The following is an 18,204-nucleotide window of genomic DNA, read 5'->3' as shown; positions in this document are numbered from 1 at the left end:
AATTCTTCTTTTATAAAAATAATATTCCATTAATCCTTAGAGAATTTTATACACTATATTGATCATGTTCACACCCCAGTTCTCCCATATCTGCTCCCTTTCCCCTCTAGTTCATGTCCCTTTAAAATTTTTTAATGTTTTAAATTGAAATTGAATTACATCACTTCCCCCATTCCTTCCCTCCCCTCCATCCCCTCCCAGTTGCCCTCTCTCAAACCCCTTCCGTACCCCCTTACTCTCAGGTTGATAGCCTCTTTTTATTATATTTCAACTACCACCACTTTGCTAGACCAGCATTCTACATCTTATCTACCATCCCTCATCCAAGAGGCTACTCTTTATAGCAAATTGAGGCCATTACAGAAAACCATACTAAAGGCAATACCAAGGTTAAAAGATTTGGGGGTCCTGAGTTCAACATCTTCATCACAGCTTCTGCATCTATGCCTCAAGGGAATGTCACAGAAGAGGGGGCAGACATATTGTAAGAGCCAGGGTATCTGGAAATGTGCTATGAAACAGACTCTCCTAGAAATGGCTGCATAAACAAGACCTGAACAATAATAATATCAATATTATGCTAACATGGGTGGGACAAATGTTTGTGGGAAACCATCCCTAGGCACAGAACTATAAGCAATTAACTCTAATTCTTTTTTTTTCCCTTTCTTTTTTAGTTTTTTGAGACAGGATTTCTCTATGTAGTTTTGGTGCCTATCCTGGATCTCACTCTGTAGACCAGGCTGGCCTTGAACTCACAGAGATCTGCCTGGCTCTGCCTCCCAAGTGCTAGGATTAAAGGCGTGTGCCACCACCGCCTGGTATTTTTTTCTGTTTTTATTTTATTTTTCCTAATTCTTAAGATTAACTGTGACTTCAGAACTTCTCCGTGGTTCAGAAAACATGCTGTTCTTCTTAGAGTATCTGAGTTCAGTTCCCAGCATCCGTAGCAGGCAACTAACAACTGTCTATAACTCTAGCTCCAAGGGACCTGATACCCTCTTCCAAGTTCTGTGGGCACTATCATACTCATATATTCGTACATAAATAAAAATGTTAAAAATTATTCATTAAAAAGGTATGTGTACATTTGGACTAGCTATTCCATTTTCTTAAATGATCCAAATTCTATCAGCTTACCCCATAAAAGTAAAATTTTGCTTTGTTTTTACAATCATGATTTGGCATTGATATAGTTTAGACACAGAACACTTGAAAAACCTCAGAATTACTAGTGTGACATTTCTATAGCCTTATTCTCTTCTCTCCCAACAACCCCTTGTTTAGAGACAGTCCCAGTTTCTATAATTCTCTAACTTTAAAAGTGCTATATAACTAGGCTGGAGAAATGGTTCAAGCAGTAAAGTTCTTGCCTTGTAAGCAAGAGGACACAAATTCAAACCCCAGAACCAACACAAAAAAGCCTGGTGTGATAGTATACTGTTGCACTCTTGGCACTGAGAATGCAGAAATAGGTAGATCCCTGGCTTGATGGGCAGCCAGACTAGCCTACCTGCTGAGCTCCAAAATCAGTGAGAGATCCTTAAAAAATGTGGTGGGAGTGAGAGATTTTCCAAAGCCTGATTAACTTGAGCTCAATCTCCAGCAACCATTACAGAAGGAGAGAATTAACTTCTGTAAGTTTGTCCTCTGGCCTTCTCCCAACCTGACACACCCACACTCAGTCACCTGAATACACACACACACACACACACACACACACACACACACACACACACACAAGATCTAATGTGTGAGCATGGTGGTACATGCTATAATCCCCACACTCAAGAGGCTGAGGCAGGGTGTTTTTGAGTTGCTGGCTAAGACCCAGGCTATATAGCTATAAATGGAATCATATTGTTCATAAGCTTTAGGGATTAGCTTTTCACTTAGCATAATATCTGGCGATTCTATCAGGGTGTGTCATGTACAAATAATTTATTCTTTTTATTGCTCAGTATATGTCATGGTATGGGCATACCACAATTTAACACCACTTGCTGAAAGACACACGGGTCACTATTAGTATTAAGCTATTACTATATGGATTTTATAAGCTTATGTTCATAGGCTTTTTGGGTCAATATACATCTGAAGCTCTTAAGGAAAAGTATCCACATGGAAGTTGTATGTTCAGCTTTTTAGAAAACTGCCAAACTATTTTCCAGAAGGGCTTTACCATTTTTACACTCACTAATGACGAATGAGTGACTTTCTACATATCAGTGTGAGTAGCATTTGGTGTCATTCTCCTTCATTTTAGACTTTCTGATAAGTGCGTGTAACGGTCTCTCACTGTGATCTTGGTTTAAATTCCTCTAATGTCTGATAAAGTTGAAATTTCTGTATGTGTTGTTCAGTAATACGCTATTTTCTTTCTTCAATGAATTTTCTAGTTTGGACAGATTTTGTTTTGCTTTCTGGTAAAGTTTTTGTGTATTTCTTTCTGTTTCTTGAAATTACATACTCTTTGGTAATTTCCTATATGAATACAGTGTATTCATACCCATCTCACCCCATTATCAAACTCCTGCTGGATCTATGCCCTCATATCATGCTCCTCCTAAGTTCATTTCTTCTTCTTCCTCCTCCTCTTCCTCTCTTTTCTTCTTCACAATGCACTGAGAGTACAGTTATTGCTGTCTGTACGCCCATGGATAAAGGGTCAGCAGCTGGAGCATGGACAGCCTATGCATGGCCCACACTACTGAAGCAAACCGTGACGCCTTGCCACTGACCGAGGAGCCTTTGGCAGGTGACAGCTTTGGGGGGCAGGGAAGTCAGTTGTTTTTCTTCCGCAACTTTAGAGAATGTACATGCCAGCCATCATCCCTCTGTTCACATTATGTTCTATAAATACTCGATCCAACCCTGTGTTTTACTGTCTTTTTCAAAGCAGCTTTTTAACTTTATAAAAGTCCATTTATTGACTTATACTTTTTGCACAGCAAAAGGTTTTCCATTGTAATGAAGTAGAGTCTGTCAAGTTTCTCTTACAAATCATGGTTTGGGTATCATATCTAAGGCTATTCACAGGACAACAAAACACTTCTCTCATGTGAAAAATTTTATACCCTATTTTACATTTCTACCGAGGACTCACATTCATTGAATTTTTATATGTTATGTGAAAAGTATATATAACCGGTCAATTAAAATTTTTATTTTTGTGCCTGTGCATATCAATTGCACCAGTATTATTTCCTAACAAGGCTGTCTTTCTTTCATCAAATTATTTTAGAATCTTACCCCAATCAGGTGGGTCATTTTGTGGTGTTCTGTATTTGGACTTCTCTATTCTGATCGGCTGATACGTGTGCTGGCCCTTCTACCAACAGATCATACTCTTCATTATCTCATGAATCACAGAACTGGGGAATTCATCCTTTCCAATACATTCTTCCTTTTTAGTTACTTTATTTCTCATATGAATGTAATAATAGTCTCATCTATATTTACAAAATAAAGGGGTAATAGTAACTTCATTAAATGAATTGGAATTTGATCATTTTTCTTCTCTGGATGGCATGTGTATAATTGTTTGGGAAATGAAGTCTAGCTATTAATTCTCCAAGTGTCTGGGAGAAATCTTTAATAACATCTGGGACTGAAATTTCTTTTTGAAGACTTTTAAAGTTACAAATTTAATTTCCTTAAGGGCTATAAGCCTATACAAATTCAGCTAGTTATTGAGCCTGCCCAATTTCATGGAGGTGCTTTGCAGCATCTGTGTTTTCTGAGAAATCAGCTCATCTCTTCTGTTAGCACAGGCAAGTGTGCTCAGTGATTCACACTCTTCTTTCTAATCCTTCTGGTGTCTAATAGCTCTGAGGTAAAACCTGCTTTGTTCCTGATACTCATAGGTTGTGTCATCTCTCTTTCTGCTTCTTGTTATTTCCTTCCTTTTCACTTTGAGTTCATTTCTCCCTCCCTAGTTTACATTCCTGAGGTGGCAGCATCAATGATGCAAAACTTAACATCTTTTTTACAGAATAGTTTATGTTGCAAATTTCTGCCAGCACTGTCCTTGCTGTGTCTCAAAAGATTTCCTGTGTTGTATTTTCAATTCTTCTCATCCAATATACTTTTATATTTCCCTTAAGAGTTACTATTAGATCTGAGGATTATTTATTTAGAAATGTGTTTTTAATTTTGTACTTAGAGTTTCTCCTCTCATTTTTTTATTATTTATTTTTTTTAAGTTTTTCTTTCATTTTACATACCAATCCCAGTTCTCCCTCCCTCCCCTTCTCCTGTCTCCCTCACCTTTCCCCATCCCACCCCCATCCACTCCTCAGAGAGGGTAAGGCCTCCCTCGGGGAGTCAACAAAGTCTGGCATACTAAGCTGAGGCAGAACCAAGGCCCTTCTCCCTGTGTCAAGGCTGAGCAAGGTATCTAACCCTAGGGAATGTGTTCCAAAAAGCCATTTCCTGCACCTGGGATAAGTCCTGGTACTACTACCATTGGCTCCCCAAACAGATCTAGCCACATAATTGAGAAGTTTCTGTAAGGCAAAGGACACAGTCAATAAGACAAAATGGCAGCCTACAATGGGAAAAGATCTTCACCAACTCCACATGTCACAGAGGGCTGATCTTCAAAATATATAAAGAACTTAAGAAACTAGACCTCAAAAGATCAAATAATCCAATTAGAAAATGAGGTACAGATAAAAATAGAGAAATCTCAACAGAAGAATCTCATATGGCTGAAAGACATTCAAGGAATTGTTCAACATCCTTTGTCATCACGGAAATGTAAATCAAAATGACTCTGAGATACCATCTTACACCTCTCAGAATGGCTAAGATCAAAAACACAGATGACAGCTTATGTTGGAGAGGATGTCCAGTAAGGGGAACACTCTTCCACTGTTGGTGGGAATGTAAACTTGTATAGCCACTCTGGAAATCAGTGTGACGGTTTATCAGAAAATTGGGAATCAACCTATTTCAAGACCCAGCAATACCACTCTTGGGCATATATCAAAAAGATTCTCAATCATACCACAAGGTCACTTGCTCAGCCATGTTCATAGCAGCATTACTTGTAATAGGCAGAATATGAAAACAACTTAGATGCCTCTCAACCAAAGAACAGATAAGGAAAATGTGGTACATTTACACAATGAAGTATTACTCAGTGGTGAAAAACAATAATGTCATAAAATTTGTAGGCGAATGGATGGAACTAGAAAGAATCATTCTGAGTGAGGAAATCCAGACACAGAAAGACAAACATGGAATGTACTCACTCTTAAATGGATATTAGATGCAAAGAAAAGGATAACCAGGCTACAATCCACAATCCCAGAGAAACTAGGTAAAAAGAGAATCTCCTCTCATTTTTTTCTTTGATAATTTTATACAAAGAATTCTGACCACATTCACTTCCATCCATAATCCCTCCCTAACTACTCATCTTTTGTCTCTACTTTTACCAATTAAGTCCAATTTTTGGTGTCTATATTTTCACTGATATGTGGCCTTCTGCTGAACCATGGCTGAACTACCTTGATTTCTCTTTTGATTCCATTCCTCAAAAACTATATTCCAAGTTTTAAGTGTTTTCAGCTTGTTGAGGTTTATTCTATGCTATCAATTCTCAATCTGTGAGATACGACGCCTTTTTGAGTCACATATCAGATATTCTGCATTTCAGATACTAACTTGATTCATAACAATAGCAAAAATTATAGCTAAGTATCAATGAAATAATTTTATGGTTGGGTGTCACTACAACACGAGGAACTGTATTAAAAGGTCACAGCATTAGGAAGGTTTAAAACCACTATATCTATGCCCTGGAATATTGAATTAGTCAAAGTTCTCTAGAGGAAAATAACTGATAGAATGAATATCTGTCTATCCTATCCTATCCTATCTATCTATCTATCTATCTATCTATCTATCTATCTATCTATCAATCTACGTATCTATCTAGTTTATTAGAGTGGATTACAGTTTTTACAATCTATCTATCTATCTATCTATCTATCTATCTATCTATCTATCTATCTATCTATCTAGTTTATTAGAGTGGATTACAGTCCTTACAGTCCAGCTAGTATAAGAATGGCTATCAATGAAAAGTCCAAGAATAGAGTAGTTGTTCAGTCAACAAGGCTGGTTGTCTCATCCAGTCTTCAGTATATGCCCAAATCATAAAGTAGGCTCTACTGTCAGTGAAGGAATGAACTTGCTAGCAAGAGTGAGAGCAAGCAGACAGAGAGAGTTTCCTTCTTCATGTCCTTTATATAAGCTGTCATTAGAAGGTGGGGCCCAGATTAGAGGTGGACCTTCCCACGTCAGAAGATCTGGATTAAAAGTAGGTCTTTGCACCTCAAATGATTTAATTAAGAAAAAAACCCTCACAAATGTACCTAGCCACAGGGGTTTTAGTTGATTCCAGATGTAGTCAAGTTGACAACCAAGAATAGTCATCACACACACACACACACACACACACACACACACACACACACACCACATTATATCTGTACATACAGTTTCTGTAGGGTTTGATTGTAATCAATATTATCCTGTTACTGGATGAAGTGTGTTATGACAGTTATTAGAGCTGATTGGTTGGCAGTTCTGGTTTCTACTACAGCATTGCTGAGTTTCTGAGAAATTTCTGTAAGTTGTTGAGGTCTCCATCTATGGTTAAAGGTCTTTTCCATCTGTTTTTGATCAGATTTGCTTCCCATTTTGAAGTTGGAATATCAGAGGAAACATGACAAAGATGCTGTGACTTTTCGTTGCATAGACCCCTTTATAATATGTGATGTTCTTCTCTGTTTCTGGTGATTTTCTTTGTTCTAATGCCTATTGTGTCTGATATCAATATGAAATCCCTTGTTTTATTTTGATTAATATATACAACATATATTACATATATATGTAACATATAATACACACACACACACACACACATATCCCCTAATCTGCCTATGTCATTTTATTTGAAATTAATTTCTTCGAGATGTCATAAACTTTGGTTATATTTTTTGATCTCCTAATCACTGCCTTTAGATTACTATATTTAGAGATGAAATTACTATATGAAGGTAAAGTCTACTAATTTCATGGAGTTTTAATTCTTTCTGTTTATTTTCCCTGTTTACTATGGATTAAATGATTATTTCTTCAAATCTATTTTAATCTCTCTGTAACATAACCTGTACAGGTTACTTAGCATATGTGATACACATGATCTTGTGCAAATACAGTTTCTACATCTACTAGCATCATTTATCACTGACAGAAAACAAAGAAACATGGCCTCCTTTGCCTCTTTAAATTCATCAGATTGTAACGAAAAGTTTTCACTGTGCACATTGAGAAGTGCATTGCACAGTGTGTGTTGCAGTGTGTGTGGTGCACAGTGTGTGCACTGCAGTGTATGTACTGCCGTGTGCATTGCACAGTGTGTGTGTTGCAGTGTGTGTTGCACAGTGTGTGCATTGCAGTGTGTGTTGCACAGTGTGTGCACTGCAGTGTGTGCACTGCAGTGTGTGTTGCACAGTGTGTGCATTGCAGTGTGCACTGCAGTGTGTTGCACAGTGTGCACTGCAGTGTGTGTGTTGCACAGTGTGTGCACTGCAGTGTGTGTTGCACAGTGTGTGCATTGCAGTGTGTGTTGCACAGTGTGTGCATTGCAGTGTGTGTTGCACAGTGTGTGCATTGCCATGTGTGTGTGTTGCACAGTGTGTACACTGCAGTGTGTGTGTTGCACAGTGTGTCCACTGCAGTGTGTGTGTTACACAGTGTGTGCATTACACAGTGTCATACTTTCGCCTCACTTGATCTGCCTTCTCAGGAGGAGACGGGAAGCTCTTCTCACTCATCTTGTTGTTTATGGTGTTCTTTCTCTGCTTTGCCTATTTCAAGTTTTGTTTTATAAGGGAACTTCTTTCCTGGTAAGAAAACATCTCTTAGCTACCCGCTGAAGGTTAGACATGCCGGCAGCAAATGTTCTTAGTAACCATCACCTAACAATGTCAGATTTCCCCTTCATTCATGATAGGTTTCTTTAAAATTTTTAAAAATTTTTATTTTATTTGTTTGAGTGTTTTGCCTGCATGTTATGTTTGTACAGCACATGTATGGCTGGTTCCTGCAGAGGTCAGAAAAAGACACCGAATTCCTTGGAACTGGGGTAAAGGATAGTGTGACCCACGCTGTGGATGCTGGAGATTAGACCTGGGTCCTCTGCAAAAGCAACAAATGCTCTCATATTCTGAGCCATCTTTCCAGGCCCTGGAGTATACTACTCTGGGCTGAGAGTTCTTTGCTCTATCACTTGAAACTGTGTCACTTCTGGTTTCTGGGAAGAAGTGATCTGTCATTCAAAATACTTTTCTCTATGGGCATTTCCTTGGGGGGCCATGGTGCCTTCTTTTCCAAGTTTTCATAAATTTAGTTATGATATGCCTCTATATGAACTTAGTTGGATTTATCTTATTTGGAGTTTGCTTGACTTTTTAAATCTATATGTTGATGTCTCTTGGCAAGTTCAAGAAATTTTTTGATATTATTTTTGAGCACTCCAGCCCAATTTAATTTCTACTCCAGGACTGAAATAATATGTGTGATACTCTGGGTCTTGAGTTATCTCCATAGCCTATGGACTGGGAGCTTGGTTATCTCACTGGCACTATCAGCAAGGAATGGGACTGTCAGTGGTAAGATTAAACAACCATGAACTACAACTTCTGAAGCTATGGCTTACAAATAAAGATTTCATCTTTACAAGATGTTTCATCTCAGCATTTTTAGCAGTGACAGAAGACAGACATGACACCGGTGACCAGTCCCTGGATGGGACCCTGTTTAATTTTCCACCCTGCTGTTTCTGTTAATCGAGTTGGACAGTTTCTATTGGCCTGTTTTCTAGTCATTTCATCTTTTCTCTGTCCATTTCATTCTGCTGATGAACCCAACCGCTGAGCTCTTATTTCGGGTGCTGTACATTTCCATTATAAAATTTCCATTTAAATACTAATTTTTTATTGCATCTCTGTTCTTTGACTACACTTTTCCATTTGTTTCAAGCAGCTCATAATTGCTCACTGAAACACTTTGCCATGGCTGCTTAAAATTCTTAATTAGATAATTTGAAGACCTCTGTCATCTGAGTGTTGACATCTGTACTCATTTCCTAGGGCTGTTAGAACAATCTACCACAAACTGGGTGGAGAAAAGAAGAGTAATTGGTTGTCTCATACAGCGTTGAAAGCTTGGATTTTTAACTTGAGATGTCATCAAGCCCAGGTCACCTCTGAAAACCATGGTGAATCCTTTGTTGCCTTTCTTATTTCTTGATGATTTGCTGGACATATTTGGCTTTTCTTGGCTTGTGGCTCAATAACTCATTGACTTCCTCGTAACAGGGCACCTTTGTTGTGTATCTTTTCTCTTTCTTACAATGATACCAATACCAGTTATGTTGGATTAACCAACATCTCACCATAACCAATCATCTCTGAAATGTTCCTGACTCCAAACAGGGTCACATTTAATATTTGATGGAAAAAGCAGGTCAGTATGTAACAGCATTATACATCATCTTTTTACTTCCAGTCTGAACTCTTTCTGGCTCTTGACATAATGGACAACATAACTTTTTTTTTTTTTTGTCATGGTTTAGAATACTTTGCATCTCAGTTTTGATTGCTTTTTCTGACAGTGTTCTGGCAAAGGAAAATGGAAATATTGCCTTGTTAATGGCAAGTGTGGGTAAAAATCCCTAAGTGCCTTCCCTGACACAAAAGAAAAGGGGACAATGGCAACTCTTGGGAGGAAGTAGAAATTTTGCTTTCACAGAGTCTCCATGAATTCTACTGTAGAGACCTTTGTATCCCTGTGGAATGTTTCTACTAGGCCCTCTCTGACACGTGGCATTGAGACTGCATGGGTTTTTCTGCCATGCTCAGGTAGAAATAGAAACCCATGCCTCCCGCCTGACCTTCCTGCCACCATCCTGATATATAGGTGACATCCCTTTTTTACATTGCAAGGGTCCATGAGGATTCCTATTCTTGTTGGCATGAGTAGAGGTGAGATTACATTTTTGCCCACAAAATCTGGAAATCTGGATAGAAAACAGTTGTTATCTGAAATTTTTCATTTTGATAGCTTATTTCTTTATTGAAAAACATATACCATTAACATGCCTGAAACAAAAAATGCAGGTTTTATATAGGACATTTGAAGCAAAAAGAAAATACACAAAGGCCATTACTTCACAATTTGTTAGACTTTCTCTATGTTTTCCTTTTCTATGTGTGATTTATAACTAGAGGTTTAAATGTATTTAGTGGGAGCAATAGGGATAAGTGTATTTATTCTCCTTTCCCCAAACAGAATCAGGTTTGCTTTTATGTCTTAAAATAATGGACCTGTGTTTGCTTAGAGATTTCCATATCTAATTATGCATTTTTTCATTTTTGACTTATTTCATTTTTAACATAAAAATATTTTAGTTCTTGCAATATAATCGATTTTTAGCTATTGTATTATTTTGTGTCACTCTTTTCCTATTTATTTCATTCATCACTTCTGCATATTTTTGTTCTTACAGTTTTGGAACCTTGAATTTATATTAATGTATAATATAATATATTAGAATATATGTTATATATATTATTATAATATCATATATAATTATTCATAGTAAAATTATAATATAACAACATAAAAGTATTATATTAAAACTTTACTGTTTAACTCCTTCATTTTTTATTGTAATTTGCGTTCTGTTTATTGAGTAGTAATGTAATTGTAACTTCAAGATGATGTCATTACACGATTATGTTTAATAAGCAGCTTTAGAAAGCAGACAAGCAGATAAAACCCTCTTTACACATAGGAGAGATGGGATATTTTTCATCTTCTCTCTGCTGATTCCATGAGTCATTGGCTCCTGTTCCTTTCATTATGAGGTCATAAGAAGATCTGTAAACTGCAGTTGTACGCCAGCTAATGGGATGCAGGACCCTTGTGCTGTGGAATCACTCTCCCTGAGGTTCAACTTTTTTTCTGCTTCAGCTTCTAGCAAGGCATCATAAATAACAGGCCTATGAGTCTAACTATTACATTTGCCTGAAAGTCTTCACTGAGGACTGTCTTCACTAGACTCAGTAGACAAAGAAAAACATACTTTTGTGAAGGTAACTTGAGAAAACTCTCTGAATGTCATGGAAAGTTTCCTATTGTACAGACCTAAAATAGAAATGGAAATCACACAGCAGATTGTCTCTCTGTTTTCTTTAGAACTAGGAAGGTAAGGGACAATAAGGGACCGATCTGCTGCCTAACTAAGCTTCAATGCATTCTTTATTTGTAACTTCCTACTTTAGATTTACATTATTTAATTTTTTTACTTCAAATTGTTATACTGGCTTTTCATTTTTAATATTTTGATGATTTCATTGTAAATATGTTGATTCCTTCTAGACAAAGGGTATGACAAAAATAATTCACATTAGTAGATAGTCTCCAAATAATTTCACCCACCAGTAAGTTTGAAGGGTTTCATATATGGTAATTATGATCTTGGAAAGTAATTTAGACATAACTTATGAATAGATAAAGACATGTTTTACCCTAAACAATGCCAGAAAGTTATCATTTTCCTCGCCTCTGCCTCTTATTCTCCATTCACGAAATAATCTACCTACTGGTTGTATCTACTTTGAAGTCTTACCGTTCTTGTATCTATCGTGACTCTGTTACACTAATTTTGCAAAGTGATACTTACTTATTTGTCAGCAACCGATAGTCTGCCACTTTAGTGCACAAATCAAGTATTTGATCCAAAACTTCTGCACATATCCCATAATGCTTCTGAAAGCGCACTTGAGCTCTTTCCGCAGCCATCCTTTCATGAATTTCCTTCTCCCTGAAGGTTTGTTCTGCGAAATCAATCTTGGCTTGTTTGGCAAGAGCCTAAGAGCACAAAGACAAACTTTAAGTCGTGATTATTATGAAATTGTTCACAGGAAGATAAAGTCATAATATAAAAAATAATCTTTAAATAAAACAAAATCTCTTTTACATCAGGGTTTAACTCATCAAGAATCGGCTTTCGCTCCTTAATACACTCAGTATCGGTGACAGCAAAAGCAGTGTTGGACTCCATGTTCAGCTCATCAACAAGACAGACTACAGTGGAAAGTGGTGTGGATGGGAAAAGACCAGTGTCACAAAAATAAATTGGATCTTAGGCTTTCCTGAAGGTGTCTCAATTACATCATTTGCCAAGAGTCAAATGTCACAGAGAAATGTTAGTCTGGGTCAGCTGGCCCTTACACATTTGTGACCAGGGCCCTTCACCAGCAACACATTCAAGTTGACCACCGTCCTTCACTTCTCAGTATTAACTTACTGATTGGCTAAATATGGGGTAATTAGATTTCAGTGCCTTGAGATAACACACTCAACACATTTTAAGTGTGTTTAAGTCCTTGCTACCTTAGTCTTTGTAAATTTGTAACATTCATTTGTAGAAACATCTATGTCTACAAAAAGCACTTAAATATTTAAACACCTTAACACTACCTTCCACTTGGTGTATATGATCACAATAATTTCGTTTAAATCATTCTTTACGTAAAATGCAGGCTAGCCAAGTCGGAAAGCAACACGAAGCTTAGTTGAAAAGATTCAAATAATCAAGTGATGCCTTTGGGAAAACTTTACCAGCTGCTTCAGAAATCAGATCACTTGCTTAAACTGCCTCACTAATAGGATCTAACTCCTGTGATTTAATTCAGCCAGTAGAAAATAGAAATAAATGTGGGTGCTGGAGGAACTGCCTACAAATTCAAGCCCCAGCTTGGGCACAGAATTCAAGTTATTTGAGAACTCCAACAAGTCATTTATTCTCATTAAGCCTCAATTTCCTCAAAGGAGGGATATTAATAATTTTAGTATACTCAGAAAAATTAACTGAACAATTTCATCTGAACAAGTAGTTTTTATCCAATCCTGCTGATAAGTGATAAGATTTATGATAATAGATTGCTGTGGAAAGTCCAACATTTGTTTAACTGTTGCTGTCTTATTTGGCCTATTTATTTTTAACTTCACTGGGATGGATGACGTCTATGATCAGGCCAGTGTGTTTGGTAGACTCAGGAATGACACTAGAGTTGTTCATTGCTTGTTTCAGAGGCCCTGTGTCCACGTAGAGTGAGTACAAGTTAGACAAGGAGCTTTATGACATGTTCCTTGATATCAAGAAGAGCTTGGATAAGAGAGGAACTTGACATTGATGGGAATTTACGGTGACAGTAACACTAAAACAGATAGTGAAGCTGGTTCTCCACAGGAACCAGACACTCGAAGGAAACAATAGAATCTCCCTATCAGCAACAGAACAGTTTCCATCCTGGGCTGCTGCTGCTGCTGCTAACTCCTGACTCCTCTTCCTCCACCATGCCTTCCTTCCTTCCGCCCTCCTCCCTTCCTGTCTTCCTCTCTCTCATCGTGGCTTCATCTTTGTCTTACTTCTTTTCCATTCACCTAGTTGGTCTCCCTAGTACATTTACCCCTGCCATCCACTCTGTGCTAGAGTGGATACTTTCCTATCTCATCACATCAATGCATGTAGCATCCCTAAAAGAAGAATGAGGAAATATAAAAGAAGTCTGTGGGCATAGTAATCCTCAATAGTGTTGAGCTTTGGCTACAGAGACCTACAGGAAGGCTCTGCTTCTGACAAGCTATTGTGACTTTTAAACTTTTGGCTTCTCTTTCCTATGTGTCAAACTTAGATACAGATAGTACTCATGTGTATTTTTTTTTGCAGGAGTTATATATGCATGTAATGAGCATAGTGCAATTGTGATTTGAAGGGAATGCTCAAAATGTTGCGATTAATTATTCATAACAGTAGGTGGCACCAAAATTTAAAATCAAGAGCTACTAGTTAAGATGAAATGTGCTTTATTGTGGAGTATCACAGAAGGAAGCAGCAAGCTGGTGAGCTGAATACCATTTCCCTATTTACTGAAAGACCCTTTCTGCTGTTCAGACACATGTAAAAAATGTTTAATGACAGCAATGCAAACTATCTGAAGTGTTGAGCACAGGAGCTTCATGCCTTTGCAGTCAAGTTTGACAAATTGATAAATGAGTTCTCAAAAGGAAAATAGACAAAAGCCAAAGTAATACACTGACAAACAAGTCTATTTTTGTTATGAGAAACCATACACATAAAGTGCAGGAGACATAGGCTATAGTAAATGAGTAACAGATTAGATATTTTGATTTTCAAGTTTCAAAATAATACCATAATAGCAAAGAACATACCCAGGAGACAGTTCTTGAACTCTGGGTACTCTTCTCACTTACAATAAATTAGAGTGCCCCCTGCCTTCCCACAGATTATTATAGTCTAGAAGAAGGAGCAGTACAATACAGGCTTGGGAAATACAGTCCTATGAAAAGGTGACGAACTATTTAAATCTAACTTTCTCACTGAAAGAAAGCCTCTTAAAAGTTCTCTTTCTGCCTCAGAATAATTGCCTAAAATTGTCCGTACCAGTGCCCACACTAGTAACTTTTGCAAACGTTAGAGATGAGGAAGCCCCTTGGGTGTCTGAGGTTAAAACGTAATGATTCAAGGACATGAAAATAGATCATCAGCATTGGCCTTCTGTCAGCAACATTGTATCTGAAGAAAGTGCAGAGACGTGTTTTAGATACTCAAGGAAAATATAGATGAAGCAAGTATTTCAAACTCACAAGCATGTACGGAAGCACACACCATCACCAACACGCAGGAACTCACAGAATATTAATACAGTTCTCTCAAAGGCTAGCAAAATGACTAGAGACAAGTGAACACGGGACTGATGGCAAGCATGCAATGCTTAGAATCAAATCAGCTGGTGGAGCGTGTACTATATTAGGTGGCTGCCTCCTCCCTTGTCAGTTATAAGCTGGCTATCAGATATGATTTTTAGTGGGGATTTTATTTACCGCTTCTCGATCAAGAGCATCCTGGAAATCCTTAAGTCGTCTTTCTTCATATTGTTTCTCTCTGAAGATTCTATTTTGCCACAACACTTCCTTTTCGTGCCGCACATGCATGAGCTGCACCGCGATCCTGCGCTCCTGCTGGGACTGACGCATCAGCCGGTGAATCAACTGCTCTTCCCGATAGGCCTCCTGTGAATACCAGCATGGGAGCCAATGACTTATGACTTATCCAAGCCAAGTCCGGATTATCCACTGGACTCAGAAGTCAGCGTGCAAATAATGTGTGAAAGGCATGACAGCTGTCTAAGTCAACCTCTGCCCTTTAGTTTAAATTTAAACCCCGCCATGCACGCATATGCACACACACACTACAATGAACTGCAATAGAGTTTACTTTATCACAGAAGTCTAATACTAGATCTTTCTAGAAACATTATGGTATTGAAACTCACAACTGCTTCCAATAAGTTGTTAGTTCCTTTAAAATCTAGCAAAAACAAATCATGTCAGTTTTCAAAGTTTTCTGAACAAGGGGTGCAATTCTCCATTTATAATTATGTTTCTAACATCTGGAAATCAGGTATATGCACTTTAATATAATGACTCTGTAAAGATGATGAAGGTAAATACAGAACTGGTGCCTTTCCAGGGTGACAAGTCAAAAATCTGGGTAAGAAAAGCTAAAACTCAATGAACAATGAAGCCTGGAGAGGGGGGAAGTGACCTATCACTCATCTTAGGCAATCTCAGTGGTCAGTGTGAAGCAGAAAGTGGATGTGTTCTTGGCTGATTTCAGGAGAATGGAAAGGAAGTGAACAGAGGAAAAAGCATTAACTGGGAATTAGATTGGCTGCTGCATCCTCACTTGTACCATTATCTGGCTGTGTGCTTTGTACAAGTAGTTCAGATTTTCAGGGCACCCTTTCTTATTAGGTGGTAATGAGGGACTTAGACAAAAAAAAAAAAAAAAAAAAAAAACAAAAAACAAAAAAAACAAAAAAAAACAGTTCTCCAAGCCACCAGGATTTCTTTGTCTAAATAGAAGTATCATATGAAAAAAAAAGAGGTAATTGTAGTTCTCAGTGGAGACTTGAAAGAATACTGGTGTTTCTACTTTAACACCTAATGATCCAGTGATTTGTAGAAAAACTCTTGGATCAATAATGACACTGTCTCAAAGGATCTCTACAGCTATAGCGATATAGGAGGAATAGTACACAGTTTTGTTTTGTTTTTTTTTTCAGAGTAAGACACAAACCACAATCTAAGGTAAATGCTGAAACCTGAACTTTAGGCTTACATTAAAACTTTAAATTGAAGTTCAACAGAAAATGAATGAGACATTTGTTCTGTTTATAGGATGTCTTAGATAAAGTCATGAACAATTTCACAACAGGTGTTCTGTCTAGTTATTATATTCTAAAAATAGGTCAGTGTTAATAATTTCTATCCCCTTATTATCCATTACTAGAAAAAGAGCAGAATGAAAAAATGGCCACATGTTCTTCACTTCAGTTATTCATAGCTCTGCATTGTGCCCATATATGAATATCCAGCAGAAGAATCTATTGCTCTACTCCTTAAATATGACATATGGTGTGACCATTAACTTGAACTGATAATCGAGACATCAGCCAAAAACAAAAAAAGCCATGAAAAAACAACAAAAACCAAAGCAACAACCATAAAAACATCAAAAGACCCTTGAGGTTTGACCTCTAAAATTCTTGTTACAGTCATTGAATACATGACCTGTTCTACTAGAAAATGAAAGACTTTAAGAGAAGGTACTTTTCTTCTGAGCAGGATCTCATCAGGATTTGGGGGTCAGCCAGCACTAGCAAGCCACCAGCTGATGCCTTAACAGTCCAGCCAAGAGGAGCAGGAAAGTACAGCTGAGCCCACCCGCTGGTACCCACTAAATTGTGGTCTAGTTTGGAATAGACAAGTCACAGTCTCAAACATATTTTTTTAAAATATGAAATTGCTTCATTATTCTAAATGAATTCTATAAGATTAGGCTGTGTTTTCATAGCAAGATATTTTAGCTGTCCAAATGTACTCTGGCTAGCCAGCCCTTATAAGGAACATCCTGGTGTGGTGACACCAGTTTGGATTATTGCTGAGATTAAATTGGGAAAAAGAGAAAGAGAGAGTATCATGGGATGGCTGCATCAAGGCTACATGTGTTTTTCCAGTTTGAAGATCCATAAGGACCTTCACATAAATGTTAAGTGGGAAGGCTTTTGTTGCTATTGTTCTATTATGGAAGTAGTTCATGTTTCAGAAGTGGATTGTTTACTAAAATTTTAGTGAAGTGTAAGATAGTTTCTCATATAAACTTACAAATTAAGATATGTGATGGTTGCTAGTAAGGAAGTCAACAATCCCAGAACATAGTTGTATCATCCTGTATTTAGAATGAATAAATGAAAACAATAGGATTCACTTCTATCTTAATTGTATTTACATATTTGGGGGGAGATTTCAAAGAATACATAATCTAGAATATCCTCAATTTGATTATAGGTTTTTCCACTTCTCCTATGAGGTATAACTAGGTGTTAACTTGAGTAACAGTTAACCAGTTTTCCAACTGACTGTCATGGAGGAATTTGCCACTGTACTACTTATGAATACCTAAGTACTCAAGATCTATAGTCACTAACGAGGAAGGAGGGTACTTTGAACATTTATAACTAAGGGTTTTGCTTTTCTAATGTGAGGATCTACCTACGACATCCGACTCAGAGAGACAGACAACATGTCATGTAAAATGCTTATTTGTATAAACACAAGACCTCTTAATGTAGAACTCACCTCCTGTGCTTCATGGGCAATTAACTGGTCCATCAACAACCTCCGCCGTCTTTTTTCCCTTTGCTCACGCGCAAATGCATCTTCTTCTAGGCGTTTCTGGATCTTTTTAATGTAGTCATCATCTGAGTAAGTGTTTAACAAATCAGTAGTTGTCTGGTCTGTTGTTTCTAAAGAAGTCTTGGATGCACTAAGGGTAACAAATCATTGTTAGATTTTAACACAATGTAATTACATGCCCTTTCATTGTGATCATGGGAGACTTCTGGAGGAGGCTCCTTTCAGTTTGTTGTTAATCTATTGATACAAGCATTGGTTAAACATTGAAGCCTATAGCCTATTTGTAGATTACATTTGCTTTAGATCAGTATTTATCTCTACCTCTCTGAGGTC

General features: G+C 37.5%; 1 protein-coding gene and 1 long non-coding RNA gene across 2 annotated transcripts in view; one reads left to right on the top strand and one right to left on the bottom strand.

The window, feature by feature from the left end:
- Window positions 1-18,204, bottom strand: part of Spef2 (sperm flagellar 2) — a 166,246-nt gene that overhangs the window by 116,022 nt on the left and 32,020 nt on the right. The window contains exons 7-9 of the mRNA XM_059276634.1: window positions 17,815-18,001; window positions 14,995-15,183; window positions 11,768-11,955 (exon numbers count right to left, since the gene is read on the bottom strand). Coding sequence (XP_059132617.1) covers window positions 11,768-11,955; window positions 14,995-15,183; window positions 17,815-18,001 — 564 coding nt within the window. The remainder of the gene's footprint in view (window positions 1-11,767; window positions 11,956-14,994; window positions 15,184-17,814; window positions 18,002-18,204) is intronic.
- Window positions 10,966-12,240, top strand: LOC131921875 (uncharacterized). The gene is made up of 2 exons (XR_009382129.1): window positions 10,966-11,177; window positions 12,070-12,240. It is a non-coding gene; the product is annotated as an uncharacterized LOC131921875 (long non-coding RNA).

The sequence above is a fragment of the Peromyscus eremicus genome, chromosome 11 (genome assembly GCF_949786415.1).
Source record: "Peromyscus eremicus chromosome 11, PerEre_H2_v1, whole genome shotgun sequence".
Lineage (NCBI taxonomy): Eukaryota > Metazoa > Chordata > Mammalia > Rodentia > Cricetidae > Peromyscus > Peromyscus eremicus.
The sequence above is the reverse complement of the archived record's forward strand: the minus strand, read 5'-3'. Positions and strand labels throughout refer to the sequence as shown.